The 18,744-nt window shown below is 39.4% G+C and overlaps 2 protein-coding genes across 2 annotated transcripts; both read left to right on the top strand.

The window, feature by feature from the left end:
• Positions 1-13,819: 13,819 nt before the first annotated feature.
• On the top strand, positions 13,820-15,455 carry LOC108728391 (uncharacterized). Its single transcript, XM_018456921.1, has 3 exons — positions 13,820-13,901; positions 14,016-14,941; positions 15,015-15,455. The coding sequence occupies exons 1-3, from the start codon at positions 13,820-13,822 to the stop codon at positions 15,453-15,455; spliced, it is 1,449 nt and encodes a 482-aa protein (XP_018312423.1).
• Positions 15,456-16,321: 866 nt separating this feature from the next.
• Positions 16,322-16,675, top strand: LOC108728390 (uncharacterized). The gene has a single exon (XM_018456920.1). The coding sequence runs from the start codon at positions 16,322-16,324 to the stop codon at positions 16,673-16,675; it is 354 nt and encodes a 117-aa protein (XP_018312422.1).
• Positions 16,676-18,744: the final 2,069 nt, after the last annotated feature.

The following is an 18,744-nucleotide window of genomic DNA, read 5'->3' as shown; positions in this document are numbered from 1 at the left end:
CTTTAAAAGCATTCAGAGATATGTAATTATTAACATTATGCGTTAGAAAATACTAAAAAATACAAATTACTATTATATAGACGAGAATAGTTAATACAGGTAGACGCTGTGTACGGTAGGGTGTGATAAGCACATAGCTTTCTCATCGTACAAGGTGATTTAGTGAAGGTACTATTGGAGAATATCCTCAGATAACGCGCATTTAATAGTTCCATTGGTGCGCAAAGGAGCGAGGCAAATAAACGAAGAGATAGATATGACGTCTAGTGAACCTGAAAGCAGTTAAAAATAAGCTTAGAGGTGAAATTAACATGGAGCTAGGGAAGCGCATATACATTCTGTCAAAAAAGTACCGGGAATTGTCGATTTAAATCTGGCGGGGCAATGAGGCAGGTAAAATTTTTTTTTCCTAGGTTGGTACCACTGTCCTTAATTACTATGCCAAGTTTGAGCGGGATCTGTCAACCAGTGTGTTTGCAACAGCTGGTTAAGTCAGTCGATGTCAGTAGTGCGTGCCGATTTTTTACTATGGGTGATTACGTTGAGCAAAGAATTTGTTTAAAGTTTTGTGTTGCAAATGAATTTTCGTGTGCCGATGCATTGAAAATGTTGCAAGAGGCCTTTGGTGATAATGCTCTATCGAAAACTCGTGCATATCAGTGGTACAGAGCCTTCAAGGACGGTCGTGAAGTGGTCGAAGACTTGCCTCGTTCCGGACGCCCATCGACGGCTTCGACCGAAGATAACGTCGATAAAATTAAGGAAACGGTTATAATAAACGGCTTAATATTACCTAGACGTTATGAAACGTTTGCGTGAGCGTATCCGTAAGAAGCGGCCAAATTTGTGGGCGAACAACTCGTGGATTTTGCATGACGATAACGCGCCTTCTCACCGAGCTACGATTGTGACCGACTTTCTCGCCAAAAACTCAACGAACGTGCTTCAGCAACCACCGTATTCGCCGGATTTGGCCCCCTGTGACTTTTTCCTCTTCCCAAAACTAAAATTGCCGCTTCGTGGCACCCGTTTTGAGTCGATTGAAGCCATAAAACAAAATTCGGCGCGAGAGCTAAAGGCCATCCCGGAAAGCGCCTATAAAAAATGTTTCGATGATTGGAAGTGCCGTTGGCATAGATGTATTGGAGCAAATGGAGCCTATTTTGAAGGCGACCCAATAAATTTTGATGATTCTATGTGAAAATGTTGTTTTAATTGAAAATTCCCGGTACTTTCTTGACAGAATGTACGCATACAAACATACAGGAAAAAGTAACCTTAAGCGAACGGTAATAGATAACTGCGGCCAGAATCTGGTAACCGAAGATCAAACTCTCAATGTATAAGCACGAATTGAGGATATAAAGAAAATTGACTGAAGAGGCTCTCTGGTGCGAAGCTGGATGACGAGATCGCACGCATATACCTTCTAGATGTTAAAGCGGCGATATAGGGCTTCTTAATCTCACGCATGTAACGATCAGGGGAAAGTGGGTCTGTTTAGTTTTCGCGGCGCATGGCTGAGGGAGTACGCAGAAGGACACTTGATTGGCTGATAGCATGAGATAAAAAGTGGAAATCGCTAACAAAGATGATAAAATAGGGACAATAAATAACAAATAAAAGAACCAACTAACAAAATAGCAGATTAATGAGAAAAATAAAATATATAATTGGTGATGGGGTGGTACTGAATAAAAAAAATAACTGACGATAAATTAATAAATATTATACCTTCTCTTACTCTTATAGGATGACAAAGATAAGATAAAGCTGTAAGAGAGGTCGAAGGACTATTTCTCCCTCTCCCAGCAAATAAATATTTAATGTAAGTAGCATAAAAATAATCAATAGCATAAAAATAATTAACACGAGAAAGATTAATGATTTCGGGCAGTAAATAATAGATCGGAATATATTAAATAAAGAAAAGGTTACACTAAAACAATACGAATCAGCAATAAGACTACGGATAGGCTAACATTGAACAATAGACATTAAACGGTGTAAAACTGATAAAAAATAAAAGTGTTGGTATTTGAGGCAATGATCTATACGGATATGCAAAGTGTAGGCTAGATAATTTAGGAAGGGCGAGCAAGTGCGTCGGGAACCCCTTATTCGCCTTGGTGAAGAGCGCTTTTAGAGGCGTATCCTCAGGGCGCCTCCCTGCCTCTCAGTGCCTTCGCCGACAAGAAAGATAAGGAAATTAAGGCGCGCGCATCAGTATATATCGCTGCAGCATGGTGAAGGACAGGAAAAACAAACGAGGGGGGAGCAAATCTCCCAATGTGAGTAGAGAAGAGAATGAGAAACAAATCCAATCGCCAACGGTAAAAGAAGCGGAAACACTGGTAGCATCACCGTTCAGGAGAAGCACAAGAGTGTGTAGAACTCCTGTGGAAGAAATTCAGTCATCAGAGAACGACATGGAAACGTCCCCTAGAAAATCCGCAGAGATTAACCAACAGAATGGGGGTGGACTGAAGAGGAATCCAACTATAGAAAACATAGATAAACTACAAAAAATCAGCCCGGAGCTAAAAGAGGTGTTTGTCAAATTAAAGAGAATGACACCAGAAGTAGGTAAACAAATTGATGATATGATAAATTTGACCATAAACATAATGGATACACCACAAAAACCGCTAATACTCTCCTCAGAGAGTGCCACAAGGAAGAATTATGAAGAAGAAGGAACCGTATGGCTAGAATCGGAGTTGGCGCCATCCACTCCTTTCAGTAGAATAGAGACAAATGAAAGGAAAGAAAGATTTAGCAATACTAGGAACATTCCCCTCCCCCAATAATTATAACTGAGGACGAGAGAACAAGTGAAATATCGATAGTTCAAAGTAGAAGGAACAAAAGAAAGAAAAAGCTAGTTGATTCTAGTGACTCAGACGACGACTATAATAATTTATCCTATAATCAAAGGAAACTGGTGTCTGCAGGAATAGAGGACCTGGAGTCCCAGGACACAGCCGATATTGGGGCCGAAATGATGAACTGGATTAGTGAGATAGAAAAAGCCAGAGCAGCGTCAAAAAATTTAAAAGGGAATATAACTGGCAAAATGAAGACTAGGCTACGAAGGAAGCATTTGAGATATTGATCGATAGAGCATCAGGAGGAGAAGCAGTACATTGGAAAACAATCGCAATGGAACAAAAGATTGAATTGAATATCCTCCGACAAGAGGTAGAAAGGCTTAAAATCATTATATCGGAAATAAAAGATAAATATCCGGCAAGAAAGAAGAGACCGATTAGTATGATCGATCATTTATTCGACAAGGACCAGTATACTACGGGTGAAATCACGGAGACATCCGAGCGAGACGCTGAAACACAATACAAAAGAGAAGAGAAACAAAAAAGAGAAGAAAATATCCCTTACAAAGACATTTGGCAAAGGGGAAAAATCCAAACTTACTCTAAAACAGTAAAGGAAAATAATAATGTGAAGAAACACATGACCAATATTGGGCGTAGTAAAGTATACTATAACAAGTCGATACCTGACACATGATTCACAGAAAATAAGAATGAAGGCCCAAAAAACCAAGCAAGAAGACACGAACAACAGAACAGAAGAGCAAATATCAGGAGGAACAGTGGTACTACGACAAAAGTAGCAGCACAATGGCCTGAGAAGCAATATATAACAGTAGAAGGAATAGAATAACGAGGAAACAAATGAAGAAGAATCACTGCGAATTAGAAACAGCAGGCCAAGATCAAAACAAAGAGGAATCAGACCTCCTAGATCCTCCGCAGTAGTACTAACATGTAATGATAACATTACATACTCAGAGGCCATGAAGATGGCGAAAGAAAAAATAATACTGGAAGATATAGGAATAACAAGTATGAAAATGAGGCGGGCGATGTCTAGACGACTAATACTTGAAATATCGGGGAACGAGCAGAAATGGCCGATAAACTAGCAAACCAGTTAACAGAGTTGTTCAAAAATAAAGATGTATCAATAAATAGGTCAATCAAAAAAACAGAACTTATCATTTCAGGGCTAGCTTTGACTCGGTATCCAAGGAAGAAATTAAAGAAGCAATAACAGAACTAAGCGGAGATAGATACTCCAACATGAAAATAGGAACCATCAAAACTGCTAGGAACGGACTGAGAACAGTCTGGGCCCAGTTCCCAACAACAATGGCGGCAAATATCCCTATGAACAATAGAATCAAGGTTGGATGGTCGTGGGCAAAATATAAATCCTAAATAAACGTCCAATAAGATGCTACAGATGCTTGGCAATAGGCCATGTCATACAGAAATATTAAGCACAGTGGATCGAAGCGGTGCGTGTTTCAATTGCGCAGAACTGGAGCACCAAATTAATGAATGCAGGAATAGACCTTGCTGTCCAATATGCAAAGAGAGTGTATACCAATATGGACACAAACCGGGAAGCAATAATTGTCACCCGATAACTATACAAAAAGGAGAAAACAATATGTATGAACTAAATGCGGTGCAGAGGGCCGAAATGAGGCACACTCAAATAAATGAGACCCCCCCAATACAAATAACAAAATGGCTAATATAAGGATATGGCAGCAAAACCTGAATCACTCCAGATATGCTCAGGATTTATTAATGCAAGTGCTAGAAAAAAAAGTGTATGTGTGTGGTAGCAATTTCGGAACCGTATAGGGTGTTAGATGATCCCCGATGGTTTCAGTCAGCGGAAAGCCCCCCAAGATCGGCAATATATGCAACGGAACTGACAAGCGAATGTAGGCAAATACTAAAAGGTAACAGGTACGTAGCAATTAAACACGGAACGATAATCTGCAGCGTCTACTTCTCGCCAAGGTGGAGCATAGAAAAATTCTTGTACAATATCCTGCAGTTGGAAGTCGCATTCCAGAATGAAAAAGTGTTAGTCATAGGTGACTTCAACGCGCGATCCCGATTATGGGACACGGGTACGCCAAATCAAAGGGGAGACATCTTGATTGAATTTGCCACTTATTTGGATTTAGACATACTTAATAAAAGGTAACATACGAAAGTAATGAAACTTCATGAAGTAACATACGAAAAGACACAAGCAAATCCGTGATCGACCTATCTTGGGCCTCACGCGCGATCATGCCGTATATCAAGGAATGGCGAATCGAAAAGGAAGCAATAACATTAGCTGATCATAAATTAATAAATTAAAAAGAGTTAGTACAAAAATATCTCGAAACACCGATGGGCCGGTTAAGAACAAGGATCTTCCCAGCTGGAATTTTGGAAAGATTAACATAGATATGATGAAGATGCATATGCAGTTCTTCGCATGGAACTGCATATAAAAAAACATAGAAATATGGAGCGAAGAAAAGTTAATAAAAAAGCTCGAAATGGCATACAAACAAGCATCATACTTATCGATACCTAGGAAAGCCCCAATTAGAAAACGGGCTACATATTGGTGGAATAGTAATTTGGCCGAAATACGTAAAGAATGTATAAAAATAAGGAGAAGATTAACGAGAGTGAGAAGAAGACCCGGTCATCCTGATATATAATGCATTAAACAAGAATTAACAGTGGCGAAAAGGAAGCTTAAAAAAGAAATAGGAAACTTCAAAAAGAAGGTATGGAATAAACTACTAGCAGTAATAAACACAGATGTGTGGGGTTTCCCATACAAAATGGTCATGGGGAAATTGAGACAAGCTGCAAGACCGATGACAGAATCCCTAGGCAATGAGCTCATCTCTCGGGTCAAAGAACTCTTTCCAGAAGGAAACCTTAGAGAACCAATACTATCACAGAGTAGAATGACGAATGGAACATATCTAACTTAGAATTACAGACAGCAATTAAGAGAATGGGGAAAAAAAACAAGGCCCTTGACCCAGATGGTATCTGGAAAAAATTGTACGAATCCATGGAAATAATGGCAGATACATGGAGAGTATGCTATAAAAAATGTATTAGGGCGGGAAAATTCTCAGACAAATGGAAAATCGCAAAACTGGTATTGATCAAAAAACCAGGGAAACCCAACGATAAAGCGAACTCATACAGACCCCTATGCCTGCTAAATGAGTGTGGGAAACTATATGAGAGAATTATAGCGAAACGTGTACCAACGTGGTATATGAATTACTGGACACGAACTCGGGACTATCAGAAAACAGAAAAGTTTGGCTTCCGACCTGGGAGATCAAGTATAGACGCTATCCAAAAATTAAGGGAAATAACAGAAAATGCCACCTGTTCAGGGAAAGTGGTAATAGCTATAAGCCTAGATATAAGTAACGCTTTTAATTCAATTCCATGGGAAGTCATAATAAAGACCATGGAAAGGAAAAGTATATCAAAATATCTGAGAAACGTCATCGAAGACTATTTAAATAATAGATGGATAATATACTATAACGATATGCAAGAGATGGTAATAAAGCCGATGACAAGAGGGGTTTCACAAGGTTCTGTCATGGGACCGCTCTTATGGAATATGACATTCAATAGTATTCTGGAGGCAGATATCTCTGAACTGTGCTATGTGATATGTTATGCGGACGATACACTCGTAGTTGCGTTAAGAGACAACTTAACTTTAGTAGCTGAAGCGACAACCTGTGCTGAATTAGCGGTAGCAATAGTAGCAGGCCACATTAGAAGGGCTGGCCTGAAATTAGCCATAAAAAAAACAGAGTCTTTGCTGGGAATAGAATACCTTGCCCGTTACCGACCATAGTTATAAAAAACAAATTAACAGTCATGACAACTAGCATTAAATATCTTGGACTATATATAGATTCAAAATGGAAATTTGACAAACACTTTGAAAGTATGAAAAATAAGGGGTAAATATAATAACAAACTCACTATACAAGCTTATGCCAAATCTTAGAGGCCCCTATGAAGAAGAAAGGAGATTGTATGCCTGGGTGCTATATTCTGTTTTGCTATATGGAGCCCCTGTGTGGGCAGAAGATGTAGAACAGAACAAAAAAGTGCAAAATGATCTAAGAAGCATCCAAAAAAGAATTGCAGAAAGAGCGATTTCAGCATATAGGACAGCGGCCTATTGGCTACTACACACTGGACGCGATGGGCGATGAGCGACGAGCGATATCCAATGACAGCTCTGTTTTTCCAGGCGTCACATCCGTCGCGAGGTTCGATACGACGTCGCTCATGAAGTTGGTCAAATTTCTACTTTCGTCGCTCGCGATGCGCGAAATGGCGCGAAAGCGACAGAAAGTGAGAAAGTGATAATAGTATATTTCATGTATATGTAAGAAAAAGGTTAGTTTTTAATTTATCGATTGATAAATCGTATTATGCACAAATACTTCATAAAAACTGCACTTGCATATAATGCGATTGATCTGAAATCACTGAATTAAAGAACTGATTTTAATCTAGTAGCACTCGAACGGGTCGGACACCTGTCTCGTCCCGGCTCGGGTGTCGCCTCAATTATTTTTTTTTTTTTTGTAAAGCGTTGCCGGCTTCGACTGCCTCATATTTCAATTCGATAGTCCGATAGTCCCTTTATTCGTGCGACGTAGACGCAATAATTAGAAGAAGAAGAAGAAGAAAGAACTGATGTGTACAGACAAATAACCTCAAAATGGATTACGAGAACTTTGAAGAATATTCTCAAAGTTATGAGGATACAGAAAATCTTAACGTAAATATTTCATTATTAAATATTTTTATTGTTACTAGATATTGTTTTGTATTTAATGTGTAACATAATAGTATATGTATTAGTTATATGTAATAATGTGAAAATGTATTATATGTATCTATACATTAGTTTGTGTATTAATTAGTCGTCAATTTTATTTTTGAAGGAAACTGAAACAATTACATGTGATATAAACAGTACAGATATTTCAGAAGAACTCTTGATAATAGAGATTCGTGACAGACCTTGTCTTTGGGATCACAGAATTGATTTGAAACTCCGAGGACCCGAAGCTATAAGACAAGCATGGGAAGAGATATCTAAAGTTCTTGGTAGGTATACTTTTTATTCGTAAAGCTTGTGCCATCAGAATAGAATTTTACAAAGCAATGCAACATTTATCATTTTTTATATAGATGTAGAATTGAAAGTACTACAGAAGAAGTGAAAAAATCTTCGGGATACATTCCGTTGGAAATAGCAAGAGATGAAAGCATTTATACCCAGTGGAAGTGGGACTGGCAAGAAACCAAATAAATGGAAATTCTATCATCATATGGAATTTCTAGCGCCATCAATGGAATTCCGACAGTAAATTTTACAATTTAACATTAACATTACCTGCATTCAGCAAAATGTTTATTTTGCAATCGTTATAAACTTTCTTCGCTTTGATTGAATTATATTTTAGATCTAAAAGAGTAATCCTATCTCAACGAAGAAAACTTTCTACAACTGCCAAATGAATATTCTGCTGAATGCCATTGACTTATGCCCGTATTCATAGGGTGTGTTCCGATATTCACTGCCAGTACTGAAAATCTATAATACAAGTAACGTATACTATAGATTTTTCAGTATTGACAGTGAATATCGGAACGCACCCATAGTCAGACCTTATATTTAAGGCTTCCTTAAATTTATCTTTAGATGCTCTACGAATTATTTCATTGACTACTGAACATCTAAAGATAAATTTAAGGAAGCCTTAAATATAAGGCCTGACTATGAATACGGGCATTATTATTATTTCTAAAAATGTGTTACTTGTCTGAGCATTAATACATTTTTATCTTCATGTAATGCAGAACGCATAGCAACTTAAGCGGGCTCTCAAAGGTTAAAAATTCCTTCAGTCATGAAAAATCATCAAGATGTATGTCCACACCGATTTCCACGAACACATTACTTCTTTCAGAACCTCTTGAGACAGCACCAATACAAAGTATATATATATCCTTTAAATACTCTTGATATTTAAAGTAGTATTTAAAATTGTGTTTAAGGTAGTATTTGAAATATAGTATTCAAAATATCGGTTATCTAGTTCTAAAATATTGGTTTTAATTTATAAAATTGAATTACTATTTTTCTTTTTTAGGATCACAAACTATACAGTCAACTTCATTACTTTCGTCCTCGTTATCAAAGTCGCAAAGTGGTGCACCATCACATTCTCCGTTAATATCTAATACAAATTCACCAAGTTATATGACTTCATCAGATCCATCGAGCCCGGCTTCATCTATTCTATCATCTAGGAAGAGACGTAGTCGAAGCATATCAACAGAACCACAAGACGCTAAACGAATACGTGAAGGAGATAAATTCGACAATTTGTTGAACGAATTTATTCAACCGCGCAGTGAAGAACAGGTTTTCTGTAGTTTCTTACAATCTAAACTAGAAAGATTAGGGAAAAAAAATTATATACATATTACACATATCATAATGCAGGAAATTATGAATATCGAATTAGAAGAATCCGAAAATCAATAATAATACTAAATTATATTATTTACTAATGTTATATGTAAATAAATATTGTATTTTTTTATAAACTTAAATTTATTTCGTATATATATTTTATATAATGTGAATACAAATCATATTCAGATACATACAAGTTTCTTTAATCTCATCTTAGGTGCCATTGCCACAAAACAGCTCAATATCGAGGATATCAATATTAATTACATAAGTAGATATGAATCATGTATTTTTTATATAAACTTAAATATATTTAGTATATACGTGTGTGCGTGTGCGTGTGCGTGTGCGTGTGCGTGTGCGTGCGTGCGTGCGTGCGTGCGTGCGTGCGCGTGTGCGTGCGCGTGTGCGTGTGCGTGCGCGTGCGCGTGCGCGTGTGCGTGTGTGTGTGTGTGTGTGCGCGTGTATATTATTTTATAGAATATAAATACAAACTATTCATATAAATTTCTTTAACCTGTTAGACAATGTCCCATTGCCACGGAACAGCTCCAATATCAAGGAAGTAGTTTTTAAAGTGCCTCCCTCACAGTGGCTGCATTCCGATCATGAGTGTTGCTTCCTACTCTTCTTATCGACTGGAGTCCGTTTCGTATTTCTTGGCGCCATTCACCAAGACTTACTGTTCCATCTAACTGTATGGAGTCGGCAAAACCAGGCCTGCAGTACTGCGGTTTATCCATTAAAAAATTATGCAATACTATACAAGCTTTCACAATTTTTTCTGCCGTTTGTAATGATGTATTTATTGGTTCTTCAAAGATTCTCCATCGTGCCACCATTATGCCAAAGGTGTTTTCAATGACTCTTCGAGCTCTGCTCAAACGATAATTAAAAATTCGTTGATCATATGATAATGTTTTGCCTGGAAATGGTCTCATTGTATAATGGGTCAGCTGAAACGCCTCATCTGCTACCAATACATAAGGCATTGGATCTCCGTTCTCGATGATTGGGGAAGGTGAAGGTACATCTAGTTTATTATCAGCAAACATTTGTCCCATTAGAGAGTTCTTAAATACTCCTCCATCATTATGTCGACCTTCAGCTCCAATGTCGACAAGAAGAAATCGGTATGATGCTGAAGCCACTGCCATCAAATGTATACTGTGACTTCCCTTATAATTGTAAAACGTTGATCCAGATTTTGCTGGTGCCTAAAAATTAAAATATCATTTATTTATTATATTTACATTACGTGTATTAATAAAAGATATGCTAATAAAAAATTTTGCTGCTATTTTTAGACATTTCTTAATAATTATTATAAAAAGCTATTTTATACACCATTTTATAATGTTATATTATATATATTTATTATTTATTACATTAATTATATTTACTTACTATTATATTTTATACGCTATTTTATACTATTTTATATACCTTTTTATATAAATATACAAATACATATACCTTTACAACAATGTGCTTTCCATCCATCGCACCTATACAGTGTGGAAAGTTCCAGCGTATATAAAATTCATTTGCAATTTTCTTCCAATTGTCTTTTGAAGGCGTAAACATTTCATTTTTCAACGCGTTCCATAAACACTCACATGTATCTGCAATAATTGCTGAAGCAGTGCTATGTCCTACACGAAATGCATAAGCAATTGAGACATTTTATCTCCAGTGGCTAAGTATCTACATGTAGTTAAAAAACTAATTAATATATTTAATACAATTAGTTCTTAATAATTATTAACGTTGTACATCTTTCATAAACTTACCTTAATGTCAAATATAGTCTTGTGCGAGGACAAATGGGTTTTCTAAAATTTGTTTGAGTTTTTTGTAATGCAGGTCCACAAATTGCGAGTAGTTCGTCAAAGACATTGACAGTCATACGGCAATAATTAAAATGTGAATCTACGTCCAAAAGCCACATCTCATTAATCAAATGTTCACTATCTCCTTGCTCATTCCGACGTTGATTTATCGGACGAACCCACCATCGTCGTCGTCGTACCGATAAATTAAAATCATTTTGTTGTGCCGGACGTTTAAGATGCCAAGCTTAATACAAAGAGACGTTTTTGATGATAATCCATACCGAACTGTTTTCTTTGCACATAAAGATACAGCAATGTTAAAAAATATCTTTGTTTTTTATATATTATATGTCCGTAGCTAATTGCATAACAAGCTATATTCATAGAACAAATGTAACCGAGGTTAGATTATTAATTTTAGGTTAATCACTTTATTTCGTAAAGTTACAATACTTACGGTATATACATATATTTTAAATGTATATGAATAAAAATAACTTTTCAATGTATAATTGATTATATTTTCGTATTAATAAATACTTTCGTATTGTACTAAAAATAATTGCGCGTCGCTTGTCGCTTGTCGCGTTTACTAGAACCAGTATAAACGGATAAAATTAAAATCTTGCGAGCTCATCGCGCATTGCCCATCGCGCATCGCTCATCGCGTCCAGTATGCAGTAGCCATATGAGGCCGTAACAATAATCGCAAGATCCATACCAGTGGAAATAATTGCAGTAAAATATAGAAATATGTACCTCAGAGCAAAGGATTTAAGAAGCATAGGAATGGAACTAACACAAAGGAACAAGGACATTATGAGAATACAGACAACAGACCAGGCAATAGCTACATGGAAGAGCAGAATCCAAAGAAACACGGGTTATGGAAAAAGAGTAAGGGAAGCAATTGCCCCGCATATTGAGGAATGGATACTTAGGACGAATGGACGAGTGTGCTATCACATGACGCAGGTACTGATGGGACACGGGTGCTTTGCGGACTACCTACACAGGATAGGAAAAATGAAATCAAGAAGATGTGCGCACTGTGCTACAGATATTGATAATGCACAGCACACGTGCTCAACGTGGGAAGCAGAGAGACGAGAGTTGACCTCCAGCATAGGTGATGACCTTTCACTGAATGTTGTAATTAAAAATAAATATAAAGATAGTAACAGTAATTGGGAGGCATTCTCCAAATATTGTCAAAAAGTTATGATGCAAAAAGAGGAGGCTGAGAGAGCCCAACAGGCGATGACGCGGGTCCTTCCTCCTCAAGTAAGTAGCGACTAGTGCTATTAATAGTAGAGACCCGAAACGCAAAGTTTCGAAGATAGAGGAAAGACACGATGTCTTAGTAAACATCGTAAATAAATATAGATAAAACAAAATGAATTAGGATACCGTGCAGGAGAAGGGGGCGATCAGCTCAAGAGTCGCCAGATGCCTGAAGTAATACTCCGGTGGTTCCGGGCACCCGACGTTTAGGTTCGCGTAGTAACGCAGGACAGGGGAAGTTTTTAGTTGGTAGGCGGACCCGGTTATGTGAAGGCAAATAATGGCACTGGTCCCGTGGATCAGTCTATCTGGCGCGAAAACTGGGCCTCTCCACCGCCTGGGAATTGGCCCACATAAAGCGAATAGCCCTCTGACGGGTCTCACGGACTTGGCCTAAGCCACACAATCCGAGAGAGGTTCGAATCCAACACACCCATCGTGCGCGGTAATGGGTGTTTTCCTTCGGTTAGGTTCAAACTCCTGCAAAGGAGGATTGCCTAACCGGGATTTATGAAGATTTTATCCTCCTACGCAAAACAAAAAAAAAAGATAAGGTTAGAGTCCTACAATTCACAATAAAAGCAGCATCTAACCTAATATGGATAACGACAAGAGAAAGAGAAGTTAAAAGGTCTTAATCGCCAACGAGGAGCGATGAAAGCAAAGCTCACTTTTCGAATCTTCTTAGAGACGTTGGAAAATCGTGACGACACAGAAGAGCATGAGATCATAAATCTAGAACAGCGACTTAATAGAATTAAAGAACTAATTGTAGATTACGAGGTATGTCAAGGCGAAATTGAGCAATTGACGAAAGAAGACGTGATAGAAGAATGTTTCGCGCAAAAAGCCAAGTTCGAGGCGAATTTCTATCAATGGACAGCCAAAGCACAAAAACGTCTTAACGATCTAAAACCCGATACGGACGAAAAATACAGAGCGGAATCGGAACAAGCGTCACGAAATCTAGCAGCAGCGCATCGTAAAGTCAAGCTGCCCCAGCTGAAGCTTCCACATTTTGACGGATCGTACGACAAATGGCCAAAATTCCACGACATGTTCAAATCGCTCATTCACACAGATAAACAGGTAGATACAATCGCAAAGTTTCAATATTTACAAGGATCTCTTTCAGGTGAAGCGTTGACAGTGCTCGACGGATTCGACATGTCAGAGGCCAACTACGAGGCAGCATGGGAATTGCTGATCAAGAGGTATCAAAACAAAGGTTTGATGATACACAAACACGTTGAAGGAATAGTCGAATACCCGAAATTGATGAAGGAGAATCATATGAGTACTTACGAAAATTAGTAGACGTCATGCAAGGTCACATGAGTGCATTAACAGCATTGGAACAGCCAGTAGAGACATGGGATCACCTATTAATATACTTGATTTCAGGCAAGCTCCCTACATCTTCCAAGAACGAATAGGAGAAGGAAATAATAGAACAAGATGAGCTGCCCGGCATACAAAGTTTTTTCAACTTATTAGAAAAACGATGTCAATTGCTAGAGAAGACGGACAAGCATACAAAGGCCTCATGTGAGTCGTTGTCGACGCGATCAGCCAATAAACAGAAGAATAACTCAGCAACGCTAGCACACGCTAGTGTAACAAAAGGAAGTTGCATATTATGTGGAGAAACACACGCATTGTTCGCGTGCAAGTCATTTTTAGAAATGCCGGTAAGCACCCGAATAGAACAAGTAAAAACGAAAAAAGTATGCCTGAATTGCCTGAGGCCCGACCACATAGCGATAAATTGTAAGTCGCAAAAATGCCGCAAATGCGGAAAGTCGCACAACACCCTATTGCATCTAGGAGAGGATACGAATGGCGAAAGGGCGAACGAAGAAGAAAAACGAACTCTTCAGAAACAAGGCGCTGGCGACGAAACAAAGGAAGTTGTATCAACACATGTTGCAACCAAAGAATCAATACATCGTATATTACCCACAGCGATTGTGGAAATTGTCGGCAGAGCTGGACAAACACGCAAATGCAATATGCTTTTGGATTCGGGCTCACAAGCCAATTTTATGACTGCCAGCTTGTGCGCCAAGATAGGGCTTCGCACTGCAAGGGTGAATATATCCGTGTCTGAGATAAATCAAGTCGAAACTAAAGTTTTGGAAACCGCGAAGGCGAAAGTAAAATCCATGCACTGTGACTTTGAAGAGGAGCTGGTCTTCATGGTAGTCCCTAAAATTACTGCGCGTCTGCCTAACGAGCCATTGAGATTTCGGAGAGCAGATATACCTTCGGACATCTCACTAGCAGACCCGGACTTCCACAAACCAAAGAGAATCGATCTATTGATCGGAGTCGATTTGTTTTGGGACTTAATCAGTGATGAGCCATCAGAACATCCGTACTTACGCAAAACGAAGTTGGGATACATCATTGCCGGAAAATTACCATCGAGAGACAAAGCGAGAGTAGACACTAGATGTCATCTGATCACCAACAACAACGATCTTTCACACTATCTATAGCGATTTTGGGAAGTAGAAGAACTTCCGTCAAAGCACATTCTTTCTTCGGAGGAACAGGCGTGTGAGATACATTTTGCAAAAACCATCAAGCGAAGCAACGACGGCAGATTCATCAGCCTACCTCATCGTCAGCATACCATTCAAAGCACCAGTAGATGAGTTAGGCGAATCTCGAGAGATAGCAGAACGGCGTCTCAAATCATTGGAACGAAGGCTACAAAGGGACGAGAAGATGCGCGAACAATACACAGCATTTCTGCGCAATTATGAAGAACTTAGTCACATGACCAGGGTTGTGGACGGTGATCACACAAGCTCCGCTTGCTACCTATCCCATCACGGGGTGATGAAAGAAAGCAGTCTCACAACAAAGTTGCGGGTCGTTTTTAACGCCTCCGCACCGACATCTACTGGCGTATCCATTAACGAATTACAAATGGTTGGACCCACTATTTAACGAGACCTCTTATTTACACTTTTAAGTTTCAGACAACATCCATACGTCGTAGGTGCGGATATAACTATGATGTATCGCCAAGTGGTAATCGAGCCATCCCAACGAGCACTTCAGCGTATTCTTTGGAGGGAAAACTCCGAAGAGCCCATCACCGAGTATCAACTTAATACCATAACGTATGGAATGGCTTCCAGCGCGTTTCTTGCCATCCGGTGCTTACCCAGCCTGGCTGAGGAGCATCAAGGGACCTTTCTGGGAGCTGCCGACGTCATAAGGAACTGCATGTACGTCGATGATTTATTATTCGGAGCACCGACGTGAGATAAAGCAATCCAACTTGCGGTCGACGTATCACACATCTTAGCATCTGGATGTTTTGAACGAAAATGGATTTCCAACGATCCACAAACACTTACCAACATCGGTAGATCGAACTGTGTTCATGAAATCGTCAAACTTAGAGAGAACGAATCAACCAAAATGCTGGGTCTATCCTGGTCGTCTGTAAAAGATGAATTGATGTATCATGTGGTTTATAAGCTGATGTTGAGACCGTAACAAAGCGCTCTATCCTGTCATTGATAGCTCGGATATTCGATCCATTGGGCATGCTGGGTCCTAGCGTTATAATTACAAAAATGATGCTGTAGCGATTATGGAGATTAAAGATCTCATGGGACGACCCGCTTTCGGAAGAAATGCAGTCGGAATGGAGACGATTCATAAAGGAGTTCGCTGCGTTCAACGATTTACGCATTCCGCGCCAGGTCTGTTGCGCATCACCACGCCATATTGAAATTCATGGATTCTCAGACGCGAGCGAGAGAGCTTACAGAGTTTGTATATATGTTCGATCGACAAACGAAATGGGCATAGCGTCTGTTCAACTTTTGTGCGCTAAGGTGGCATCCATTAAGGCACTGACGATACCAAAGTTGGAGCTGACAGCTGCGCATCTCATGTTGAAGTTGATGGCTAAGGTGAGGGCGTCATTGAGTCTAAACATTGATAACGTATACTATTGGAGCGATTCGTCCTTCGTTTTGAGATGGATAAAAATCGAGCAATATCGGCTACAGACATTCGCGCGTAATCGTGTAATTGACATACAAGCATCAACATCCACTGTGAGTTGGAGGCACGTTCCATCCACCGACAACCCAGCGGATTTAGCATCGCGAGGAGTATTGCCGAAAGTCCTGGCGGAGCGAAGACTATAGTAGAATGGACCAAGTTGGCTAGGGGAGTCCAAGAAGCAATGGCCTGAGCAATATGTCGACGAAGGCAATAAGTTGCTCGTCGTGGCACACGCGGCAAAGTCTCCTGCGATTCTCAAGTTTACGGATCATTCCAAATTAGAAAAACTGACTAGAATAATGGCGTATTGTTTAAGATACATCAATATCGTTGTACACAAACTCTCATGTAAGGGCCCCTTGGCGGCGGAGGAAATACAACAAACTACGATTGTATTGATAAGATTAGCACAACTGCAGTCATTTCCAGACGAAATATACACCCTATCTGCAGGTAAAACACTGAGTACACGAAGTAAAATACACAACTTGAATGCGTTTTTGCATAAGGATAATACGTTACGCATAGGAGGCCGTTTGGGACGCTCAGATTTTGATTTTGATAAGAAACAACTGATGATATTCTCTTCGAAACATCATTTGACTAAGCTCATATTTGAAAGTGAACATAAGCGGCTTTTGCACGCCGGACCTCAAGCCCTGTTAGCGCAAGTTAGAAAACAGTACTGGCCAATCTCCGGTCGAAATTTAGCCCGTCAGGTAGTACAGCGCTGCACCCGGTGCTTTCGTAATAAACCTAGAATGATTACACCTCAGATGGCCGATCTACATCGCGATCGAATCAAGCCAGGTCCGGCTTTCTACAACACAGGAGTAAACTACGCCGGGCCAATCAGTACTAAGGACCGCAAGGGAAGGGGCGGCAGGACTTACAAATCCTACATCTGTTTATTCATTTGTTTGGACCAAGGCCATCCATTTGGAATTGGTTTCCGATCTTACAACAGAAGGTTTTATACTAGCTCTGCGCAGGTTTGTAGCACGACGAGGGATGCCCAACAAGATATCATCTGACAATGGTACCAATCTGGTTGGAGCACATTCCGAATTATGTTGACTTGGAAAATTTTTCATCAAGAATGAAAATGAGTTGGGGAACCTTTTACTGTCCGAAAGGATTAATTGGAGCTTCATTCCATCGTATTCACCGCATTTCGGAGGTATCTAGGAGGCAGGCGTAAAATCAACCAAGTATCACCTGAAGCGTTTCATGGGAGACGCGTTGTTGACATTCGAAGAGTTATACAGCTTACTGGTACAAATAGAGTCTATTCTTAATTCACGACCATTTATCATCTACGCCTTTGTCATCTCATCCTGATGATTTGTTGCCTTTGACTCCGGCTCACTTCCTCGTTGGTCGCGCTTTAACTGCCATACCGTGCCCGGACCTAACCGACATCAAGGAGTCCCGTCTGTCACGATATCAACGGATACAGCAGATTCAGCAGAACTTTTGGAAACGTTGGTCCAAGGAATTCATTTCCGAATTGCAGTGCTGCATCAAATGGAAGACAAATCAAGGAACGCTCAAAACGGAGGATTTGGTGCTTGTAAAGGACGACAATCTGCCTCCATTACGTTGTTGCCTCGGCAGAGTTGTGGAACTACATCCTGGGGTAGACTCAGTGACTCAAGCAGCTACTATAAGAACCGCTAAAGGACTGATTCGTCGTGCCACTGTAAAGTTATGCCCTCTGCCGATAGAAATAGCGCCTAAGGAAACGAATCCTGGGCAATACGGTGCTAAACCTAAAAATTAACGTGCATTTAGCATTTAAGTTACTTATTAGCTAGCGGTTGTTGATACATCGTCACTTCGATACTTTTTTTTTAATTTCAGTTCATCAACGCCAATATTACATATTTAATCACTTTACGACGAGTTTCTTTCGCCCCTGTGCTTGTGTTTTGCGTCGCTTCCTTCGTTAGTCATTTATCGATGAATGACTTTGAAAGATCCGAGATCTTCTAAGGCGGGGAGTATGTTTGCGTTTTTGAATTACTCAAGTTCCCGCGTTTTCCCTCCCTTCTTTGTTCCTCGTAATTCTAGTTTTAAGTTGGCAAGACTGACCGTTCTGTGCGCTCAACGAGGTACGATACACTTTTTTTGTTTTGTTATAACATATAAGATTTGTGTATATATATAACGGAAGATGAAACAATAAAATTATAAAAGGCATTTTTCAAGA

Source organism: Mycetomoellerius zeteki, unplaced genomic scaffold (genome assembly GCF_001594055.1).
Source record: "Mycetomoellerius zeteki isolate Tzet28-1 unplaced genomic scaffold, Tzet1.0 scaffold611, whole genome shotgun sequence".
NCBI classification, from domain to species: domain Eukaryota; kingdom Metazoa; phylum Arthropoda; class Insecta; order Hymenoptera; family Formicidae; genus Mycetomoellerius; species Mycetomoellerius zeteki.
Note: the sequence above shows the minus strand (reverse complement) of the source record. Positions and strands in the feature narration are given on the sequence as shown.